The sequence below is a fragment of the Melanotaenia boesemani genome, chromosome 22, assembly GCF_017639745.1.
Source record: "Melanotaenia boesemani isolate fMelBoe1 chromosome 22, fMelBoe1.pri, whole genome shotgun sequence".
In the NCBI taxonomy this organism is placed as follows: domain Eukaryota; kingdom Metazoa; phylum Chordata; class Actinopteri; order Atheriniformes; family Melanotaeniidae; genus Melanotaenia; species Melanotaenia boesemani.
Genome location: NC_055703.1, coordinates 20147711 through 20166750, shown reverse-complemented (window position 1 = coordinate 20166750; position 19040 = coordinate 20147711). Strand labels below are relative to the sequence as shown.

The 19040-nt window shown below is 36.7% G+C and overlaps 1 protein-coding gene across 4 annotated transcripts in view; it reads left to right on the top strand.

Annotated features, from left to right (window-relative positions):
• The window catches only part of rgs6 (regulator of G protein signaling 6), an 82544-nt gene that overhangs the window by 49086 nt on the left and 14418 nt on the right, over positions 1-19040 (top strand). For all 4 annotated transcript variants that reach the window (XM_041975363.1, XM_041975362.1, XM_041975364.1 and 1 more), the window contains 9 exons: positions 11457-11553; positions 13441-13491; positions 13835-13941; positions 15586-15637; positions 17257-17321; positions 17576-17652; positions 18022-18103; positions 18275-18349; positions 18617-18718. In XM_041975363.1, the coding sequence (XP_041831297.1) occupies positions 11457-11553; positions 13441-13491; positions 13835-13941; positions 15586-15637; positions 17257-17321; positions 17576-17652; positions 18022-18103; positions 18275-18349; positions 18617-18718 (708 nt within the window). The remainder of the gene's footprint in view (positions 1-11456; positions 11554-13440; positions 13492-13834; positions 13942-15585; positions 15638-17256; positions 17322-17575; positions 17653-18021; positions 18104-18274; positions 18350-18616; positions 18719-19040) is intronic.

The window sequence follows — 19040 nt, the reverse complement described above, 5'->3', positions numbered from 1 at the left end:
GATGATTAAGTTTCTCACAAAGTCTCAAGCTGTTGCACACCTTTGCTCATTTTACAACAGTTTTTGCACTCTGTCAAAGTCAACAAGTGAAAGAATGTATTGCATATTCTTTCAGCTACTCACATTTATCACCTACTATTAAGTGAATTGCTCATCTGTTTTGCAGACAGTTCAAATATCTCAACATCCACTCAAAAATCCCAAAGAGCTTCAACAATGGCTCTGGGATGGAATCTGCTGTCAGACGAATAAGCATTCAGATGTGGTAAAGCCATCACGCTGTCATTACACTTCCATCAACAGTTGCGTCACCCGGCAACTCCACCGGGCTGAGAACTCATCACTGTCACATAACCGTTGTATCTGACCTTCAGACAGAAATGCGAGCGCTCCTCAGACAAATGGCTTCACCATCTCTGCAATGTGTCATTACATCCACTGTCTGAGAATCACAGTTCAGTGGATACATGCACATGTGTGTGAAGCAGTGTGTTAACGTGAAAAGTGCATATTCATTTTGATTGAAGTCGCCCCATTTAATATATTTGATGAAACTAATTTGACCTTTGGCTGGTTGGCATGGTGATTCTCTTCTGAAATGTGGGAAGATATTATCTTGTATGAGATATTAGACTGAACGTGGAATTTATTTCAGTAATCTCATGCAAATGTATAATCATGAGCTGTACGTGCTCAGACTTTAGTGAATAATTTCTGTTTAACGCAAGATTAATTATTAGAACCTGCTATTGTACTTTTTAACAAAATGGGGGAAAAAAGAGGCTTAGTTAATATTTTAATGTCGACGACATCTTGTGCAAATAATACTTTGTTCAGCAGAGATCATGAAATATGATGACTTAGTATCGGAGGTGAAATAGTTAATCTTGGAAATGCCATAAATACTGATTGTCAATCATGGAGACTCTGAGCGGCACCCATCAGATCTGATGATGGATACTGGGAGTTTTCCATCCCAATTATGACTAAACAAATACCCATCATCTTCCTGGCTTTTTCTGGTTATACTGGCATGGCACAAACTCAGTTCTGGCTTCACACAGTTAATGTTGGTATGGACATGCCTCTGGAAAAACATCTTTGGTCATTATTGAGATGAGCTGGTATCTGCTGTGGTAGATCCGCACAGGTTTAGAATCTCACTGGAAAACTGGACATTCCCATCCACACTGTTTCTGATTTGCAGAGGTGCATAGTTTAGTAAATCTCTTCCAAAGTCTTTCAGCTGGAGCATCCTAATTCCAGACATGTTTAGCTTTAGTCAGTAAAACTGTTTCTATTAGGAAAAGCTTCTGGTTTCTGTGTGTTATATTGCCTTACTATTTTTTATTTATTTTTTTCTTACTTTATTGGTCGTTAGGGTATGTTTTTCCCACTATTTCGTTAGATTAAACAATATTAGAGAAAGGTTAAAGCGTGAGCCCTTTTTTTTTTTATCTCATCAGATAAATAACATGACAGTTTTTTTTTGTTTGTTTTTTTTTTTTTTTTTGCAGATGGTTGAATAAAAGGCATGTAAAAATTTCCCCACTTTTGGCCATTTCTTTTGGCCCAGCTCATATTTGTAGCAGAACACACACGAGTCCCCTTTTTAATGCCAGTTCAGAGGTGTAAATCACTCATATTTCCATAAGTCTTTCTACTGGTTGTTATAGACTGGTTAGTCGCTGCCAGGAGGTTTTATTCAACAAGTGTTGTACAATTAAGGATACTTAGTACTACACTAAAGAGTCTAACCTATTGAACTTACCTGTGAGATCATTTAACTTAATTTATTTTTACCTTTCAATATCACATCAGCTCACAAGTGGTTCTCTTTGTCTGCGGCACACCAAATACTTCAGTAGGCACCAGCAAGTGGGGCCAAGGCCACCCAAGTACAGGTATTCACAAAGTTAACTTCCCAGAGCATACAGTATTTATTCTCCTTAGTTTCTCTGAATTGAGTCCAGATTCTCAGAATCTAACTTGTTCTAAGATCTAGATAATCCTAATTCACTATTTATAATGAAAGTGATTTCATGTCATACTAACTGGCTGTCTGCGAATCTGAAATTTACAATTCCTCAGAGCTCTGAGGGTGCACGGAGAATTTTATTCTAAGAAATATTTCTTCACATTTTGGTGCAATATAATATTTCAACATATGTTAGACTTATACTACAATAATGATAGTGAGCTCCTAATATTACTTTAATATACAAGCATGATCCCATTAAGAACTTCTAATGGAACATTTATTAAAATATGACCATTTTTCCAGAAGATGTAATTCTGAGAGAAATCAGAAACTGCAGCTGAAACTCCAAATCATAATAACAGCAGCAGCAGTAGCAGAATAGTTGTAATAGACTGTTTAAAAAAATGATTTTGTGTTAAAACACTTCTAACTGAATATCAGATTTTTGTGGTTAAAAAAGAAGTTAGATGATGTATTTTGGTCTCTCACATCATTTTGAAAGTTTGCTTAAAGGTCAGACTTTACTCATCATTATTTATATTTGCAGAAAAATCTCATTAGTGGTTGTTGGCCATGTGTTCAAACAAATGTGTTAAAAAAACAGTTGGAATTTATTCTCCAGTAAATGTCGACTGAGTCTTGTCCATGTTTTGTGTTGGATCTCCTCTCTGGCTGAACTTTTTCTACACTGTATCTTAAACATGCAGGCTGAACAGTTTTCTGGTAGATGGTATTACATTAAAACTTTATTTTCTAGTTAATGCATTGAATTGAAAATCAACCAGTTATTGTTGCATTATTACCTTTATTATAAAACAGACCTTTTTCAAGATAATATACTTTATTATAAGACATCTGACTCGTAGGCACTGACAGTAGGTTATAATAATAATTTTTATTTATCTTATTTATCTGTTATTATGGTCTTAAAGTTGGAATATTTCCCCTCTTTTCTGTTGTTCTATTTTATCTTTATTTGCATTTTAATCCTTCCACCTCATTTGTGCTATTTTATGCTTTTAAATTTTTATTTATTTATTTATTGTTCCACATTGTTTTTAAGGTGCTTTGGAAATTCAGTGGTATGGTGTGTTTCATTTGATCCAGTAGTACCATGTCAGCCAAGATCACTTGGTGTTGACATTATGTTTTTTCAGGTCTGTTGCATTGAGTTTTCAGGTCCTGGGATTCCAAAGAATCCACTGATACTAAATATGTCATGATTGATCACTGGGAAAGGGATAAAATCGTGATACAAAGTCAAACTCTTTTTACCGTGACATCTCGGATTCAAGTGATTGTCGGACATAAATTTGATGAGCTTCTCATAATAATTAATCCACTTTGCCCCTAAATGAATCCAAACGTACTGCTGATATCGGTTCAGACTGTGCTAGTCTAGGTGTGGTTCCCACCTCTCTCCTCAAAGAAATAAGGAAACACCTGCTTCTCTCATTTCTTTTCTCTTTTGGTGGTGGTGGTGACTTTTACTTCTTGGGGAAAGACATGACTTTTCCTGTCTCCTGTGGCTGTCCATCGTAGGCTAACAGCAGGATACGTAACTCAGTTGAAACAGCCGGTGCAGGTGTGGACTAACCCTTTGTGCACCAAACCATTGTGCACAGTTTTAAAGGGGTAAGAGGGGCATCAGAGAACATCTATAATTATTGTAAATGGAGAATTTAGATTAATCTTGAGCTGGTACTTCTATGAAACTGCATTATTTGAATTAACATATTGGTCTAACATAACTGTCTTCTGTCCTTGACATTGTTATATCATCTTACTCTTCACTGCGGTACCTTAAAACCAAAACCAAACTTCCTGAAAGATATTCCTGCTCTTAAAATGAATGAAGACCTACACCATAGATGAAAGTAGTCAGTGATCATTTAAAAATAAAACTATACATTAACCAGCCTTATTTAAAGTATCTGAATGCAAAAAGATTAATATAGTACAATGTTAACATTGGAAAGCATTGCAGTCACAAGAAAAAAATATGCAAATGATGATGTTAATATGTTTGAAATGCATAATTTTGCACACCATAAAGGTCTAAGTTTTGTTTTGTTTTTTTTTTTTTTAATTTGATTTAGATTATTCTTGTAAAACAAAAGCTGTGTGGGGGATGATCAGCCTCATCAAACCTAGGTTAGCTATAGCTAATGGGAGAGCTCCCTACATTACTTCTACTGTAAGGAAAACGATAAATGTCTTAATTTCATCTGTATGTGCTTATATTTTGTCAGTGCTTTTTCTTAAAGCCTCAGCAGCCACATTGCAGGATACCTGCAACAATGTCAGGAAAAGTCAGGGCAAATCTTTGCCTAAGCTGCTTGCTGAATACAGAGCATCCCTAATCTAACCCTGTGCATGTAATATTTTAAGCTCATGACAGGTTCTATGTTTGGCTTTTAACAAGACCTTTCACGCAGCTCCCCAGTTCATTTTTGTTTAGTTGACACTTGACCTTTTGTGAGAGTTCCGTCAGAGTACTTGTCTATACTCAAGTGCCACTTAAGGCACAGAGAAATAAGTTGCAATCAGTTGATTTGTGCAGCATCTTGTGAAGGTAATATGCAGATGCACAAGAAGTAGTTCTGGAGGAAATCTCATCACCTAATGGTCCCTTAGGACTGGCTTAATTGAAATTCCCAAATTCCATAACCTTGATAAGGTTGTAAGTAAGATAAATGTAATTTTACTGTTCCTGGTTATAAACACTCAACTTTTTATTTGTTCTGTACTTTTAAAAAGAAAATCTTTTAAAATAAGATGTTATCAACCCCCGAATTATACAATGTCATATTATATGAATTATAAATTGCAATAACCTTTTCAGTTGAGTATTTTTGTTGTGCGATCAGCTGGATTCTTATTTTGCAAGATCACAACTGGTAGAGGATTCATTTATCCAGGAAACAAGTTTATTTTGCTCCCTAAGCACAAAAAATAGTACAGCAGTGTCCTACACATGCAGTTACAGATGGTCTCAGACGATAGTGGTAGATTTTATTGTCTGAGTCTGCTTCCTACTCTTCTTTTAAAGACCCCTCTCATGGTGTGGTGTTGTCACAAACCATTTTGGACTCTAGACAGGAATCAAATTTAAATTGGAGAAATTATGCACCATGATTGACAAAGAGGTAACAGGAATTTAATGGTAAAAGCTTAAATGAGTATAGAGGTAATCTATGCAAGCTATAAGGATTTTCCATGACAAGATTGTTAATTTGATTGCCAGTCAGCTGTCTGTTTGTTCTCCTACTGGCCCTTAGCCAGGCTGCAATCGATCCGTCAGTGTGTTAAACTGTCACTGTGGGGATGGCTTGGAAAAATTCACGTTTCAGAGGAGCTAATTTTCTTTTTGCTCTCTCTCAAACTGCGATACCTAGGTAGCATGGTACAGAAATTACCACCCCTCATGGCCATGGCTGACATTTTCTCTCTCAGCAGGATGTATACCTGCTTCATTACAGCTACAGTCTGTTTTATCTCTCACAGACTTTTCTTTGTGCCAGGAAAGGCTAATTACAACTCTTTCAGGGTCAGGAATTCAGAGGGGGCTGTGATAAAGTGATGCATACTTTTGTTGGCCTGCTCTGCATTTATCTAAACGAGCATGCCAGGTTGCGGGCTCAGCTGTGAGTTATTGTGGCATCTTCAAATGGGTCGACATGGCCGTCTCAGAGGACTGTTTTCATTCTGAAATGCCCTTGTGTAAAAGATTGTTCTTTCATTAGTTACCATAAGTGTTCAATCTGTTGTATTTGAATGGGACATGATTTTTTTTTTTTTTTTTTTTTTTTAAGACTACAAATTGGTTTCACAGCTTTAGTTTCTCTTAACAGAGTAAGATAACCTAAAAGTATATCATATTGTGATTTTGCTCACAGTAATTTAACAAAATTACAATATTCATGCCTCCCTAAATGATCTATGGTGGAGAAAAAAAGGACAAAATTCAGATCATTGGAAGCTATTTCCTTGTTGAAGCCATTGATCTGGTCCAATGATAAGCCAGAACTTGTTGCTGAGATTGGAGAAATGAGAGGGCAACTGGTGGGAAGGTACTGTCTTACCTGGTAACCCATCTGATGTGAGCTAGCCAGGTATGTGATGAGCAACCCACAGGATGGAAAAACTGTCATTTTTTCCATGTGATTCACAAGTGACTGTTTTCATTGTCAAATCAATTTAACATACCACAGAATCCTCATCAGAAGGGAGGTGTGGATGGATGGTGTAGCTGAGTGTTTGACAACAAACATGGTTTTTAGCTTTTTTACTTAAATGTTACGACTTCATGGACCATTTTGCTGACTGCAGTTATACAACACCTTACAATGAAATGGTCAGTTTCTAGGTGGCTGCAGTATCATTTTGTAAGGGCTAAAATAAGTTTTTTTCACATCACCGTCATGGACACCACTCGAACCCTCACATGAAGTTGGTCTCACAACCACTGAAAGTGGATTATGGATGAGGATTTATTTTATAGAGGCCGTACAGTTCAAAGTTGTGTAATAAACTTTTAAGTTAAGCTAGGACTGTTTATAAACAGTCTTACATTTATGCTGACTTTTGCTTCATTGTCATATAAGTCCAAGATTTGAATTCATTGTGGTCTTTGCTGCCTAAATGCCAGAATTCTTAGTTATTTTCGTCCCAATTTTTCAAACACACTTTAAACTGTTGTGCTTTTTTTTTTTTATAAATATCTTTTATACTCTCCTGATTTGGGCCGGTGATCCTTTGTGTTGTAAAACTTTTTCATCTTGCGCTTGCTGTGTTTGGAGAGTAAAGCTGAACCTGCCAAAATTCATTAGCTGTGAAAGAGGTACACAGTATGGGGGGGGGGGGGGGATCTTTTGGAATAAATCATCTAGGAACTGTCGTCTTACACATGTTTCCGGTGGAGATGTTCTCAGTACACCACTGAAGAGAGGAGATCGCTAATTAAGTAAAGTTGAAACACTTGTGATTCACTCATTCAGAGTCTCTGCAGAGGACAAACAACTGAGGAGGAAGAGGAGGAGGAAAAGTTGTTTAGCTTCCATCTTAGCCTGACAACTTTATTGGTAGGAAGAAAACTCCTTTTGTCTGTTTGAACAACTGAACTGTATTTTGGTTTTGTGAGTTTTAGCTTAAGTGGGAACATGTGACAATTTGTAATTTGCTCTCATGTCTGAGCAGACGTTTTTTTTTTATGTTGAAAGTACATATCGTAAAGAATAGATGGGCTAAAAGTGATTTATATTAATATTATAAGTTTATGGCTTTAGGTTTATCAATCAATTATCTTTAACTAACGGCAAATCAGGCTGGACTGCAAAGGAAAGTTAGAGAATTGAGGAGAATGTGGGAAAATTTAAAGTGTTATTTAAAAAAGTGAGTTTTCAGGTTGTTTTTGCCTTTTAAGAATAACCAGACAATATTTTTGTTTGATAAATGCTCGGTTTTAGTTTATTTTTTATTTTTCTATAATAATATCCTGTTTGTATACGACAAGAAAAAGATTTAGTGACACTAGACATGGGGTATCTAAAGAATTTCTCATATCTTAAGCTTAGTATTTCTTTTAGAACACCAGCAAGCTTCTTGTTGTTCAATTCTGTGGTAGATGCTGCAAAATGGTGACAATTCATGTGGCAAGTATCTTCTTAGATATTCAGATTTTTTTTTTTTATGCACAACATCCGCTTAACTACTAAACAGCACAAGAGCTGAGACTACAAGGTCTGATTTGATCTGTTTGATCTGGTCACTAACAGTGGTACCAGTGTGTATTCAATCCTGACAAACAATATAGAAAATATTGATGTGTGAGCCTATTCTTGAGATAATCAGTGTGTCTCTCAATCATTAAATGACTGTTTCAGGGTAGTTTTACCAGGTTTGCTTTGTTTGTTCAACCTTTTGGGATACCACTGATGTTCTTTGTAGAATAAATAATGCAGATAAAACTTGCAGAAAACTGTCTTTATTCCAGATTTGACAAGATTTCTTGAAATATTATTTGATGCAAATTAAATGTGACATTTTACTTCTTACCCAATAACAAAACCAATGGCTTTTTGTGTGTTTTTGTTAATTGGGGCATCTTTTCTTGTATTCTGTTTAACAGCTGTGATAATGTCCAATAAAGCTGCTGTGAATACCTCTTCTGATTAGCAAGACAGCAGTAGATTTGTCCTGACAGCGGAAACTATTAAAGCTGTCTCCACCCCATCAAGGTCTTGTTAGAATCATATTATTGCATTGATTTTAAAGCACAGCCCAAAGCTACCTGTGCCTTTGCTTATGGCAGACAGCCAGCATCTATTTTGTTCAATGAGAGGAACAAGGTGACAGCAGTCAGAAGGCCAGAGAGGTAAAAGCACAAGGCTTGTCGTTTCAAATCTCCTGACTGGTTGGAAGCATCTGTGTTAGAAAGTGAAGAAAATTAGCTTTTGAGCTTTTTCTTTCTTTAGTAATGACTGTTATTGTACCTGAAAAGTGCACTATGCTTTGAAGAAGACATTAAAGTATAGGCTGCTACCATCATGGGTTTTTCAAAGGGGTAGATGGATTACTCTGAGGGGAAACCTTTTTCATTTTTATCCATCAAATTTGCAGGTGATGGCTGGACACACTGTCAGGGTTTTTTTTAGATTTTTATCATTTCATCCCTTAAAGTCTCTGCTTAGCATGTTTTACTTTATACATTTAAGGAAATTGTCCATTAAACCTCAAACTTGGTGTTAAAATTTGTCTGGGAATAAGTTTAGCCAGCTGGACTATTTAAAAAGTCACTGGCCAAAGATGGAAATTTGATGGAAAGTTCTTGTTCATTAAAAAAAACAGATACATACAGATACATTGAGGCGATTCATAAACTACTCACAAATTTGTAAAAAAAAGAAAAATGCTCTAAAAAATGTACAATCCTGTTTCCAAAACAGCTGGAGAGATAGAAGTAATCAAACATCTATTTAAAAATGGAAATAAAGACAATGAAAAGTGGATTTTGTTACTTTGCAAATCATTAATACTTCATCCTCCAAGCTAAACAGATAAAATGTTATTAGCAGAATTTAATGTCCGTGATGGTATTTGGGTGATTAGTGCACAATATATGTGGGATTTGACAATAAGGGAAGGCTATATTCTCCATTTGAGTGGTTTTCTTTTTTTCTTAGGAAGGTTCCTTATTGAATAAAATGACCTGGGCATGTATAGGAGCCATGGCAAGAGCTCGTTGAATAATAAATTTAAATCAAACAAGCTTCAGCGTTTCCTTGATTAAGTCCTTTTGCAAATGGAAAAGAGGATCATCCGTTAATAAAGAAATGATAATGCCATCCCAGAAATCTTTGTGGTTACAACTTTGAAAATAATTGTTAATCCAGTTGTGCTAACTGTGATTCAGGTAGATAAATATGAGGCAAGAAGGGTGAGCACGAGCAGCCGGGGATGTTTCACTTTTGAGCCTTTTTTCTCTTAATTACAAGCCTTGATAATAAATGATGCAGTACTGTAACATGATACAATATCCATGTATCAGTGTATTAAGATTGCACTGGATGAAGTATATCAAGCACTTTTTATATTTATTGAACATCTGTAGTTTAAGTGCTGCAGACCTGCATCACAACATGATGTACATTCTGTTTGGTAGCAAAGAGAAGAGGGACAGCAACACCTGGAGACTCTGGCTCTTAAAATCACCAACCAAGTTCGTAACCTGGGAGTGTTGATAGACTCAGATCTGACTTTCAGCAGCCACATCAAAGCTGTCACTAAGAAGCTTTTTACCAGCTCAGAAACATCAACAGAATTAAAAGTTTAGTCTCCCAGAAAGACCAAGAGAAACTCATCCATGCATTTATCTCCAGTAGGCTGGATTACCGTAATGGTCTTTTAACAGGACTTCCTAAAAAGAGCATTAAACATCTGCAGCTCATCCAGAACGCTGCTGCTAGAGTTTTAACCAGAACTAAGAGATCTGAACACATCACACCAGTTTTGAAATCTTTACACTGGCTTCCTGTCAGTCACAGAATAGATTTTAAAACCCTTCTGACTGTTTACAAATCCCAGAATGGTTTAGGCTCAGAATACATCTGTGATATGTTCAGAGAATATAAACCTAGCAGAGCTCTTAGGTCCAAAGACTCTGGTCAACTAGTCCAGACCAGAGTCCGGACTAAACATGGAGAAGCAGCATTTAGCTGTTATGCTGCAAACAAGTGGAACAAACTGCCAGTGGAGATTAAACTTTCACCAAATGTAGACATTTTTACATCCAGGTTAAAAACATTTCTTTTCTCATGCGCCTATGCATGAAATCTGCATGTTAACTTTTTAACTTATCTTGCTTTTAATCATTTTAATGTAATTTATTATTTTATTGTGATTATGTGTTGATTATATGTTGATGCCTTTTACTATTCTAAATATCTGTAATGTCTTTGTTTTATGTAAAGCACTTTGAATTGTCCTGTACATGAAATGTGCTATACAAATAAACTGCCTTGCCTTCAGAATCTCTTTCTCAGACTTTGAGAATACTGGGTCTATTAGATACATGCTTTATTTATTACGGTCTGTATGAGCCTGTTGTGGAAGTTGTCGTGCAAGCGTTGACCCAGCGTGGGTTTATGCTGGAACTATACTCCTCTGACAACCTGCCTGCACATTATAAATATTCTCATGAAGCTAAAAAGGTCAGGAAACTCAGAACACACCTCAGGTTTTCGCTTGCATGACTGAGTGGTGTGTGTTTTATGTTCTGCTTTGTCATGCACTTCTTTAATGTGATCAGGCATAAAAAAACAAACATATGCTGCCCCCACTCTTTCTCCTCACTTATTTGATTCAGGGTTTATATATAGCTGCCGAGTTGTGTGGTAGTTTGTGACCACTGTCTCCAAAGCGACCAACTTCTCACTTCCCACTCACTGACGCAAATAAAAAGCATCTGTGTAAAGTGGAGGTGTCAACCATGCAGTCAGAACCAGAGTTAATCAAGTTCTAATATAACTTCAGTGTGGAGTAGGGAAACATGTTTGAGTCAACATCTGTGCTGTAATAAAAGGCCAAGGGCATAACTCCTGCTTATCAGACAATTTTCATTTAACTCAGCTCTGAGATTTGCCTCTCGTGGTACTGCTGTGTCATCATTTACGTATCATCCCAATGAAAGCACAGTACAACCATGTATGAGGACTGAACTGGGTATGCAGTGCTTTTGTATTTCATATTTTTCTTAACTAGATGTTGGAACAGGACATTATGGCGAGAAATTAATTCTACCAAGTCACTAGATAATTTTTTTTTTACCTTTTTACATTTAAAGAAATCACCACAGCTTGTGGAAACAAGAAAATTGTCTATAATTCAGTCATTTACTAAAACTAGTCCATTTTTTTCAAGTTTAGTCATGATAGAACTTTATTGTTTCTTCTCTTTGTTATATCTTGTTCTACAGATTGAAGATATCGTTGCTCGAATTCAAGATGAGACGGAGGGCGTGCCCATCAGAACTGTCAAAAGTTTCATGACCAAGATCCCCAGTGTGGTTACAGGTACGGAGACGAGAGTAAGAGGGGGATATGTCAGAGTGACAGCCGGTGATCTGCACTGATATTAACTGTTGAGGTGCATCTTTGACAGACAGTAAGTGCCTGCTGAACAGACAGGAGTGGAAGACAAATGGACATCCCAGAAAATGCTGAGATTCTCAGTTCCTCGTGCTTCTAAAAAGTAGAAAAGATGACATTTGGCTTACTTGTTCCCAGGATCATTTTTGAAGGGAAATTGCTTTTATTTGACATTTTGAAATATGTGCTTATTCGCTCTTTTGTCAGAAACTGCAATTCCTATGTATCTCTCAGCAAAATAGCAATTTGTCCTTTTTACAATTTGGTTTTTCTACAGATTGACTAAGTGAGGTGTGATGGTGAGTTTTAGGAAGATCTTGTGTTTGGGAGGTAAACTAGATGGTCTTCATGTTACGTTGATGGCTTGCTGGCTGTATGCTAATGATAAAAATGTCCACTTTTTAGTTATAAAAGTCATCTGAAAGTGCCGTTATCAGTCTGTACACAAAAATCTACCATGACAAACAGGGTTTTGAGTATTATGTAAATGATGTAGTTACGTATTTTTGTTAATGAATGCATTAGATACAATGGCTCATATGTCTCTCTGTATAGGGTCTCATAGATAATGTTTTAGTTAAAACCAAGCAATAAGTTCAAGAGAACTGACGTAGACCTGTGAGAGGCAACTGAGGAGGAAACTAGAACTGAACATCTCATTAATACGCTCGCTGCACCGACATATGGACATTATGGATTGAACTTGAAACTGTCAAAATTTTGGGGGGTAAATATCTGAAAAGCAATTTCCTGACGTACCACCATGTTAATATTGCTGTATTTTGTTTGTGATAGTGTTACAAAAGCTGTATGGCCGTGCTAAGTCATCCATTGTGGGAATGAATAGTGGCCACCTTGTCTGTAATCACTAAAATTACTGCCAGGCTTAGTCACTGCGGGAGGCTGCGACATGCCCCAAACAAATTATGGAAACGAGGAGAAGCTATTAACATTCCTTCCTTTTTTCTCCTCAGTTCTTTGCCTTTATTGGAGATCCATTACTCCAATTTGCCATAAGCAAAGTGTATCAATAAACACAATTACCACAGCAGTGAAATTGATGTGCAGAGAAGCTCGGATGTTTTTTGCTCTATGCTAAAGGCCAGGAAACTAATGAATGATGGGGAATTAAACACCACATCAGTCAGAAAAGCAGCAGGGAAGAACAAATGAGAAGATACTCTAATTCCACTGAAACAAAAAGGCTGTTCATCTAGAAAATGTTGTCAAATAATCTGTTGATTTCCTGAACATGAGTTCATTTTACATTCTTTTTGCAATTTAAGTCACATCTATGATTTTCTTTTTGCTCTGGCAAAATTTTAATAGTAAATAAAACCAGTTAAATGTCTTCTCCTGTGTCCTTCTACTTTATCTTTTTTAATGAATCATTTTCTAATGGTTCCCTTTTAACCTTTTTGAATGGATTTTAATGATTTGTTTTTAAATAGTTAAACAGACCGGCACTTATTGAACCTGCTTGAAGCTCCATTAAGGGCAGAGAGGTCAGCAAATCATCTCCTCCTAGTTCCAAAATCCAGACTTAAAACCAGAGGTGATCGAGCTTTTTCAGTACTGGGACCCAGCTGTAGAATGAGCCCCCCTCTCAGATCATACTAACCCCACTCTGGAGACTTTTAAAACATGTCTTAAAACACATTTTTACTCCTTGGTTTTTAGCACAGCATGACAATTGTTTTGATGTCTTTTTGGAGTATAGATTTTCTAGCTGTGTATGGAATGTCCTAGTTATATTACTAAATATTATATAATATCATATTAAACTAATTTGTCTCTTCCCATTTGACTCAGGTGCAGATATTGTTCAGTGGTTGATGAAGAGTCTTTGCATTGACGATCCAGGTATCTGTATAACAATGTCTGATGATATCAAATTAGCTAACAAAGTAACTTTAAAGAACTTTTACTTTTAGCCTATATTGTTAATATGTTAGAAAATTAGATTTGCACAAAATGTTGCTTCTAAACTCAGCTGTGGGAAAATGATGGGAAACTGGTAGTTAACTCCTCCCAAAAGTGAGCATAAAATTAAGTTTAAATCAAGGGGATAATACACACTATGCATGTTATAAATATGCTACCGTTTTGCTCCTCTAGAATCATTGAACTTGACCATCCTCATTTTGAAGATTAAAGATGTGGGATGCAGAGGAACTTGCTTAAATTTGTACTGCTCCTTTTGTAGCTGAGGCCATGCACATCGGGAGTCTCATCGCAGCTCAGGGATACTTTTTCCCCATCTCAGATCATGTCCTCACCCTCAAAGATGATGGCACCTTCTACCGCTTTCAGGTGAGGTGATGAAGACAGAACAGTAAGAAAATTGTTTTCATTTTCTGCTTTAGGCTTTGATGAACACTATGCATTCAAATTAGTGCCGTGGTTTCTTTTTCCTGGTACCTTTTTAAATGCTTAACCTTCACAATTGTAAGCATGATATGACATGAAGAAAATCAGTTAAATACAAACCTGAAATAACTTGTCATTACTGAATGGGTGGAAAGCCATCCTCCTTTGTCCATAGGCAAAACTCAATTTATAACTATTTTACAGAGTGAATACCAAGATGCATGTATAGCTTGCAAATGAGAGAATTATACTTGGTGAGCACTAGTCTATTGGCATAATTACTAATGTTTGGACATGAGGGCATTGTTATATTAGCACTTAACTCAAAACACCGATAGCCTTGTTAAAACTAAACCTTTTGTAGGAGATTTACAACGATTTGAAGACAAGTATAATTCCTTTTTAAAGTCACAGAATAACTGAAATTCACAATTTCAGATCCTTTAACTAGAATACAGATTTCTGAATTTAAATATTTTACCGGAAAGGTAATAAAAAAATTAATACTGTATTTTAAAGTTGTAAAAAATGACCAACAGTTTGTATCTGTAATGAGATAACTTGCTTTTTCATGGAATTACATGTAAATCTTGATCTTGATGACAAAAGGCCCTGCTCACTGTTTGGAGCCTCTTCAGTACCATGTTTGCATCTTGTGACCATATTAAATATGAACTGTGATCTGTTAAATATTAATCGAGCGAGCAGTGGAACAAGTTTGGGTGTGAGCTGAATAGGATGTTACCAAAAGCTCATCAGAGGCATATGGTGTAGTACACAACAAATCTACTCAAAGCACAAAGAAAAGTAAAGCATGCTGACATTTTTCTCCCCGTTGTTCAGATAACTATGCTGTTAAAGTCACAGATTATTTATGCCTGACTGTTTTCCATTCTGAATTTCATAAGTCAGAAAGGGAATCATGTTCTCAGATTCCTTTGTTGGAAATCACAAAGCAGCACAAAGTGAGACTAGAATTGTTTTTATGCAGGATCCTCTTCTTTCTTGTAAGGTTGACCCATCCATCACAGCTAGAGGAGCAGTTTAATTAAAACAGACAGCACTGCGCATTGCTCCATGAACTTTGTCCTCCTCCTTCAAAGTGGAAAAAACTTTACAGACATCATCAGACCTCATTACCAGTTCGTTTTGGAGGCAAATTAAGCGTAAAGTAACAGACAGAAAACCAAAACTGTTAACACATTGTGATAGCTCTGCTCACTGAAACGACCACACTTCTGTAAAAAGCATAGAAGTTTTGTTAAATATCAGTCTGGTAAGCAAATTTTTTTTGCCTATTGTTCATCCATTGTCAGTCCCCTATCTTTCATCACTTCTTATTGTGCTGCAGATACTTTCATGTCTCTGAAACACCCCTAAAAATCAGCCATACAGGATCTATTCAGTCCTAACAATGAAACTCGAGGGCAAGTTAGTCATATGCAGCATTTTGTTTCAGACACAAACAACTGTTGTAAAGGTCGTTGTCATCACTCCACTATTGTGGGATCTTGTTGACTTGTAGATTGGTTTCATAATCAAGAGCAAAACAGCCTCACTTTTGATTTTGCTTTGTTTCCTCTTCAGGCACCATATTTCTGGCCCTCCAACTGTTGGGAGCCTGAGAATACAGACTATGGTAAGAGACTTTAAAGAAAACAGCTAATTTGCAGGTACTTTGTTTTTACAGAGTAATGTTATACAATTAAGTTTATTCCAGTTTTTAAACTACAGTATTTTCTTGTGCCACTGCATGAATAAAAAAAAAAAAAAAACATTTCAGGAATGACTTATTGGGTTGCAGTTTCAATAAAACTGATTAAACGTCATATCACAAACTTTTAAACACAGAGCATCCTTTTACCTAATTTGGTCCTCATTTCTGACTTGCTGGATGTCTAATATGCTCCCAATGACCATTGCATAAAATGTTTTGATGCAATCAGACTGTAAACCTAATAAGACATTAAACAGGGTGCAGATAACACCCCCACCATTAGCAGGATATAAATAACTTCACATGATTTTTTTTTTCCTGTTTAGTCCCAATGCAGTGCCAATGTGCAGTGAAACCACTTTTACTTTCTCTAAATAACATTGAATTAAGTAAATTAAGTAAAGTTTCTTTACCAACATAAAGCCTTCTTGAAAGTGTTTATACTTATAAAAATACAGAAGCTTATAGCCCAGCACCTGACAAATGTTGTATTTCTTCTTCCCCAAAAAAGATTTAATTCTTGTTTATAAGATTATGCTGTTATCTTTTTATAATGTGATAGTATATTGTCTCAATATAGTGTATTGTAGAATAATCCAATAACTTGGAGCAGCAAACAGTTTCTTGGTACACGAATAATGGTTTTAATGTTTAATGTTGCAGCCTGTCTCCCTTTGTGATTCATAATGTGAGTTTGTGTGTTTTGTGTAATGAGCTGCTGCAGTGAGGTGCAGAACAAGCAGACTTCCAGGTTTTAATAGTAAACTATGTTGTAATCATTGGATGTTCTCTCCCATTTTCAAACTTTAGTTCCACATAGATGCCACAACTGACAGTAAATTGCTGAGCTATGCTTCTCTATTTCATCTCTTTTCCAAATTATCTAATAAATCTGGAAAGCAGGGAAATTCAGGGGACAACTACAAACTTACGTTTTTGAAAAGTAACAACCAAATTCACCCGCAGCCATTACAGTGTGATTAAAATAAATCATTCAATGCAGAGTATCTGAACTTGTGAATTACACACACACATATCCTGGATCAATCATATTGGCATCAAATTATGCTGATTTATTTATTTTTTAAAATATGTTGACTGAATACAAGTTTGTTAGGTGCATTGTATACTAGCCTTTGATATCCTATAATAAACGTAACCTGGCAATGTAAACATGGCATAATCAACTTATACCTAAATATAAACAGCCTCTTACTGAGAGCCAAACTGCAGGATAGCAAGCGCTACCCTGGGCTGTGGAGAGGAACAGTTGACAGGATTACTAAATCTCTGTTCCATTTCCTGCCCCTCATCTTGTCACAGAGGCAGCCATGGCTGGAGTTTAGGGCTTAGGAGTTTAGTGCCTCTTCACACTCTGCCACTTATAGGTGGATGGGCAGCTTGAAACTGATTATACTCTGCACTATGGGTGGCAGGGAGAGGTGAGGCAGGTACATGGAGAATGAAGTACACAGATGAGCAGATGGAGTGAGTGGAATGTTTGTACTGATTAAATTCCTGCCTTCGATCCTTTCTCCCAGCCATCTACCTGTGCAAGCGAACCATGCAGAATAAGACGAGGCTGGAGCTGGCAGATTATGAGGCGGTGAGTGCTGAACTGTTCCTTTAAGATATTACTACTATGTATTGATCAGTGGGGATCAAGCTTGGAGCAGAAAAAAGACAAACCCCTCAATGGTCAGACTGGTGTATCTTTGATATTAGCTCTAAATTGACTTTTAGTTCAGACTAAAACTCTGACTTTTTTATTTTTATTTATTTATTTTTTGTTTGTACTTAGCTATATATACATTCTTAACATTTCTAATATCTAATATGTCGGTATCTTCTCACTGACAGGAGAACTTAGCCAGGCTACAGAGAGCCTTTGCCAGGAAGTGGGAGTTTATCTACATGCAGGCTGAGGCCCAGGTCAAGTAAGTGTACTGTGTTGCCAAGGCAATGCGTGAAAATGGAGCACATGCACTGATGTCATACACTCTGAAGGTAAAATAACAATGCAGTAAAGTCTAATGTGACCTCTTCCAATATATTGAGTGTTTCTGACAAAGGAAAGTTTCTAAGGTAGATAAAACCACCCGATGACAGCTGCCTTTTTGAATGTCTAGATACAACTAATGATGAACCCTTGGTGTTAACACCCAATTCAACTTCATTATTTCTCAGACAAAAAAAGTAAATGTCCAAACTCTCTCTCTCCTCACCATTTAGCCCTGCTGGTACACACAATGTTGACAGGAATGTAGGGAAGCTGAAATTCTCACACTGCCTCATTTCATCTGCAGGATCGACCGGAAAAAGGATAAAACTGAGAGGAAGATCCTTGACAGCCAGGAGAGAGCCTTCTGGGATGTCCACAGGCCTGTGGTAAGCCACTGTCTGTGTATGTGAGATTACAGCCACCCACTTCACCTCCCATCCACAATCTCTCCTTTTTATCTGCTCACAGTTCTGACTGTAAAGGAAAAAAGGAGTAAGGTACAATATTTGAGATTTTCAAGATGGACTTAAATGTTGTTCTGCTTACTTTTTCTTTAGCCTGGATGTGTTAACACCACAGAGATGGACATCAGGAAATGTAGACGCATGAAGAATCCCCGTAGAGTTAAGAAGGTATAACGTGATATGGCAAGCGTGCAACACTGACTCTTTTTTTATTCTTTAGACGATTATCCTTTTGCATTTTTTAAACCTGGTTTTCTAAAACACCTGCATACAGCAATCCACATTATAGAATTGCACACACACAAATCTAAGCCAACAAAAATCAATTATTAACCTTTTAACACAGTACCTGAAAACACTTAAGCAATTCAAAGAAAATAAATACACATTCCAGTTTTATTTGACTTCTTCTTTTTTTGTCTTCAAATGGCCCAGTCAGTGTACGGTTTGGCAGAGGAGGGAACACAGTCACAGAGTCCAATACACACTCCTTCACACCACTGCAGGAAAGGCACCAAAGAGGATGTGGAGAAAGAGGTAAAAAAAAAAAAAATTAAGCTGATGCCAAAATGATCTCTCAGAACGTTGCATCTCAATTTTCATGCTGCCTGCCTTTTTACTCTTTTTCTACTCATTTGATTTCTCAAGGCCGTTACAAAGATGACTGGCAGCCCTGAATCTCATTCACCGTCCTGCTGTGTGGAATTTTGTGGAAAAGCTGCTATATTGCTTTCTGGCACAAATAAGGCCCATTTATGAGAAGCAATAGCAGCTAACAATACCACTGATGGAGACAGTCCCTGCCAACCCAATTACACACAGGATTGTTTATTTATTGCAGACATCCTGAGGAGAGCTG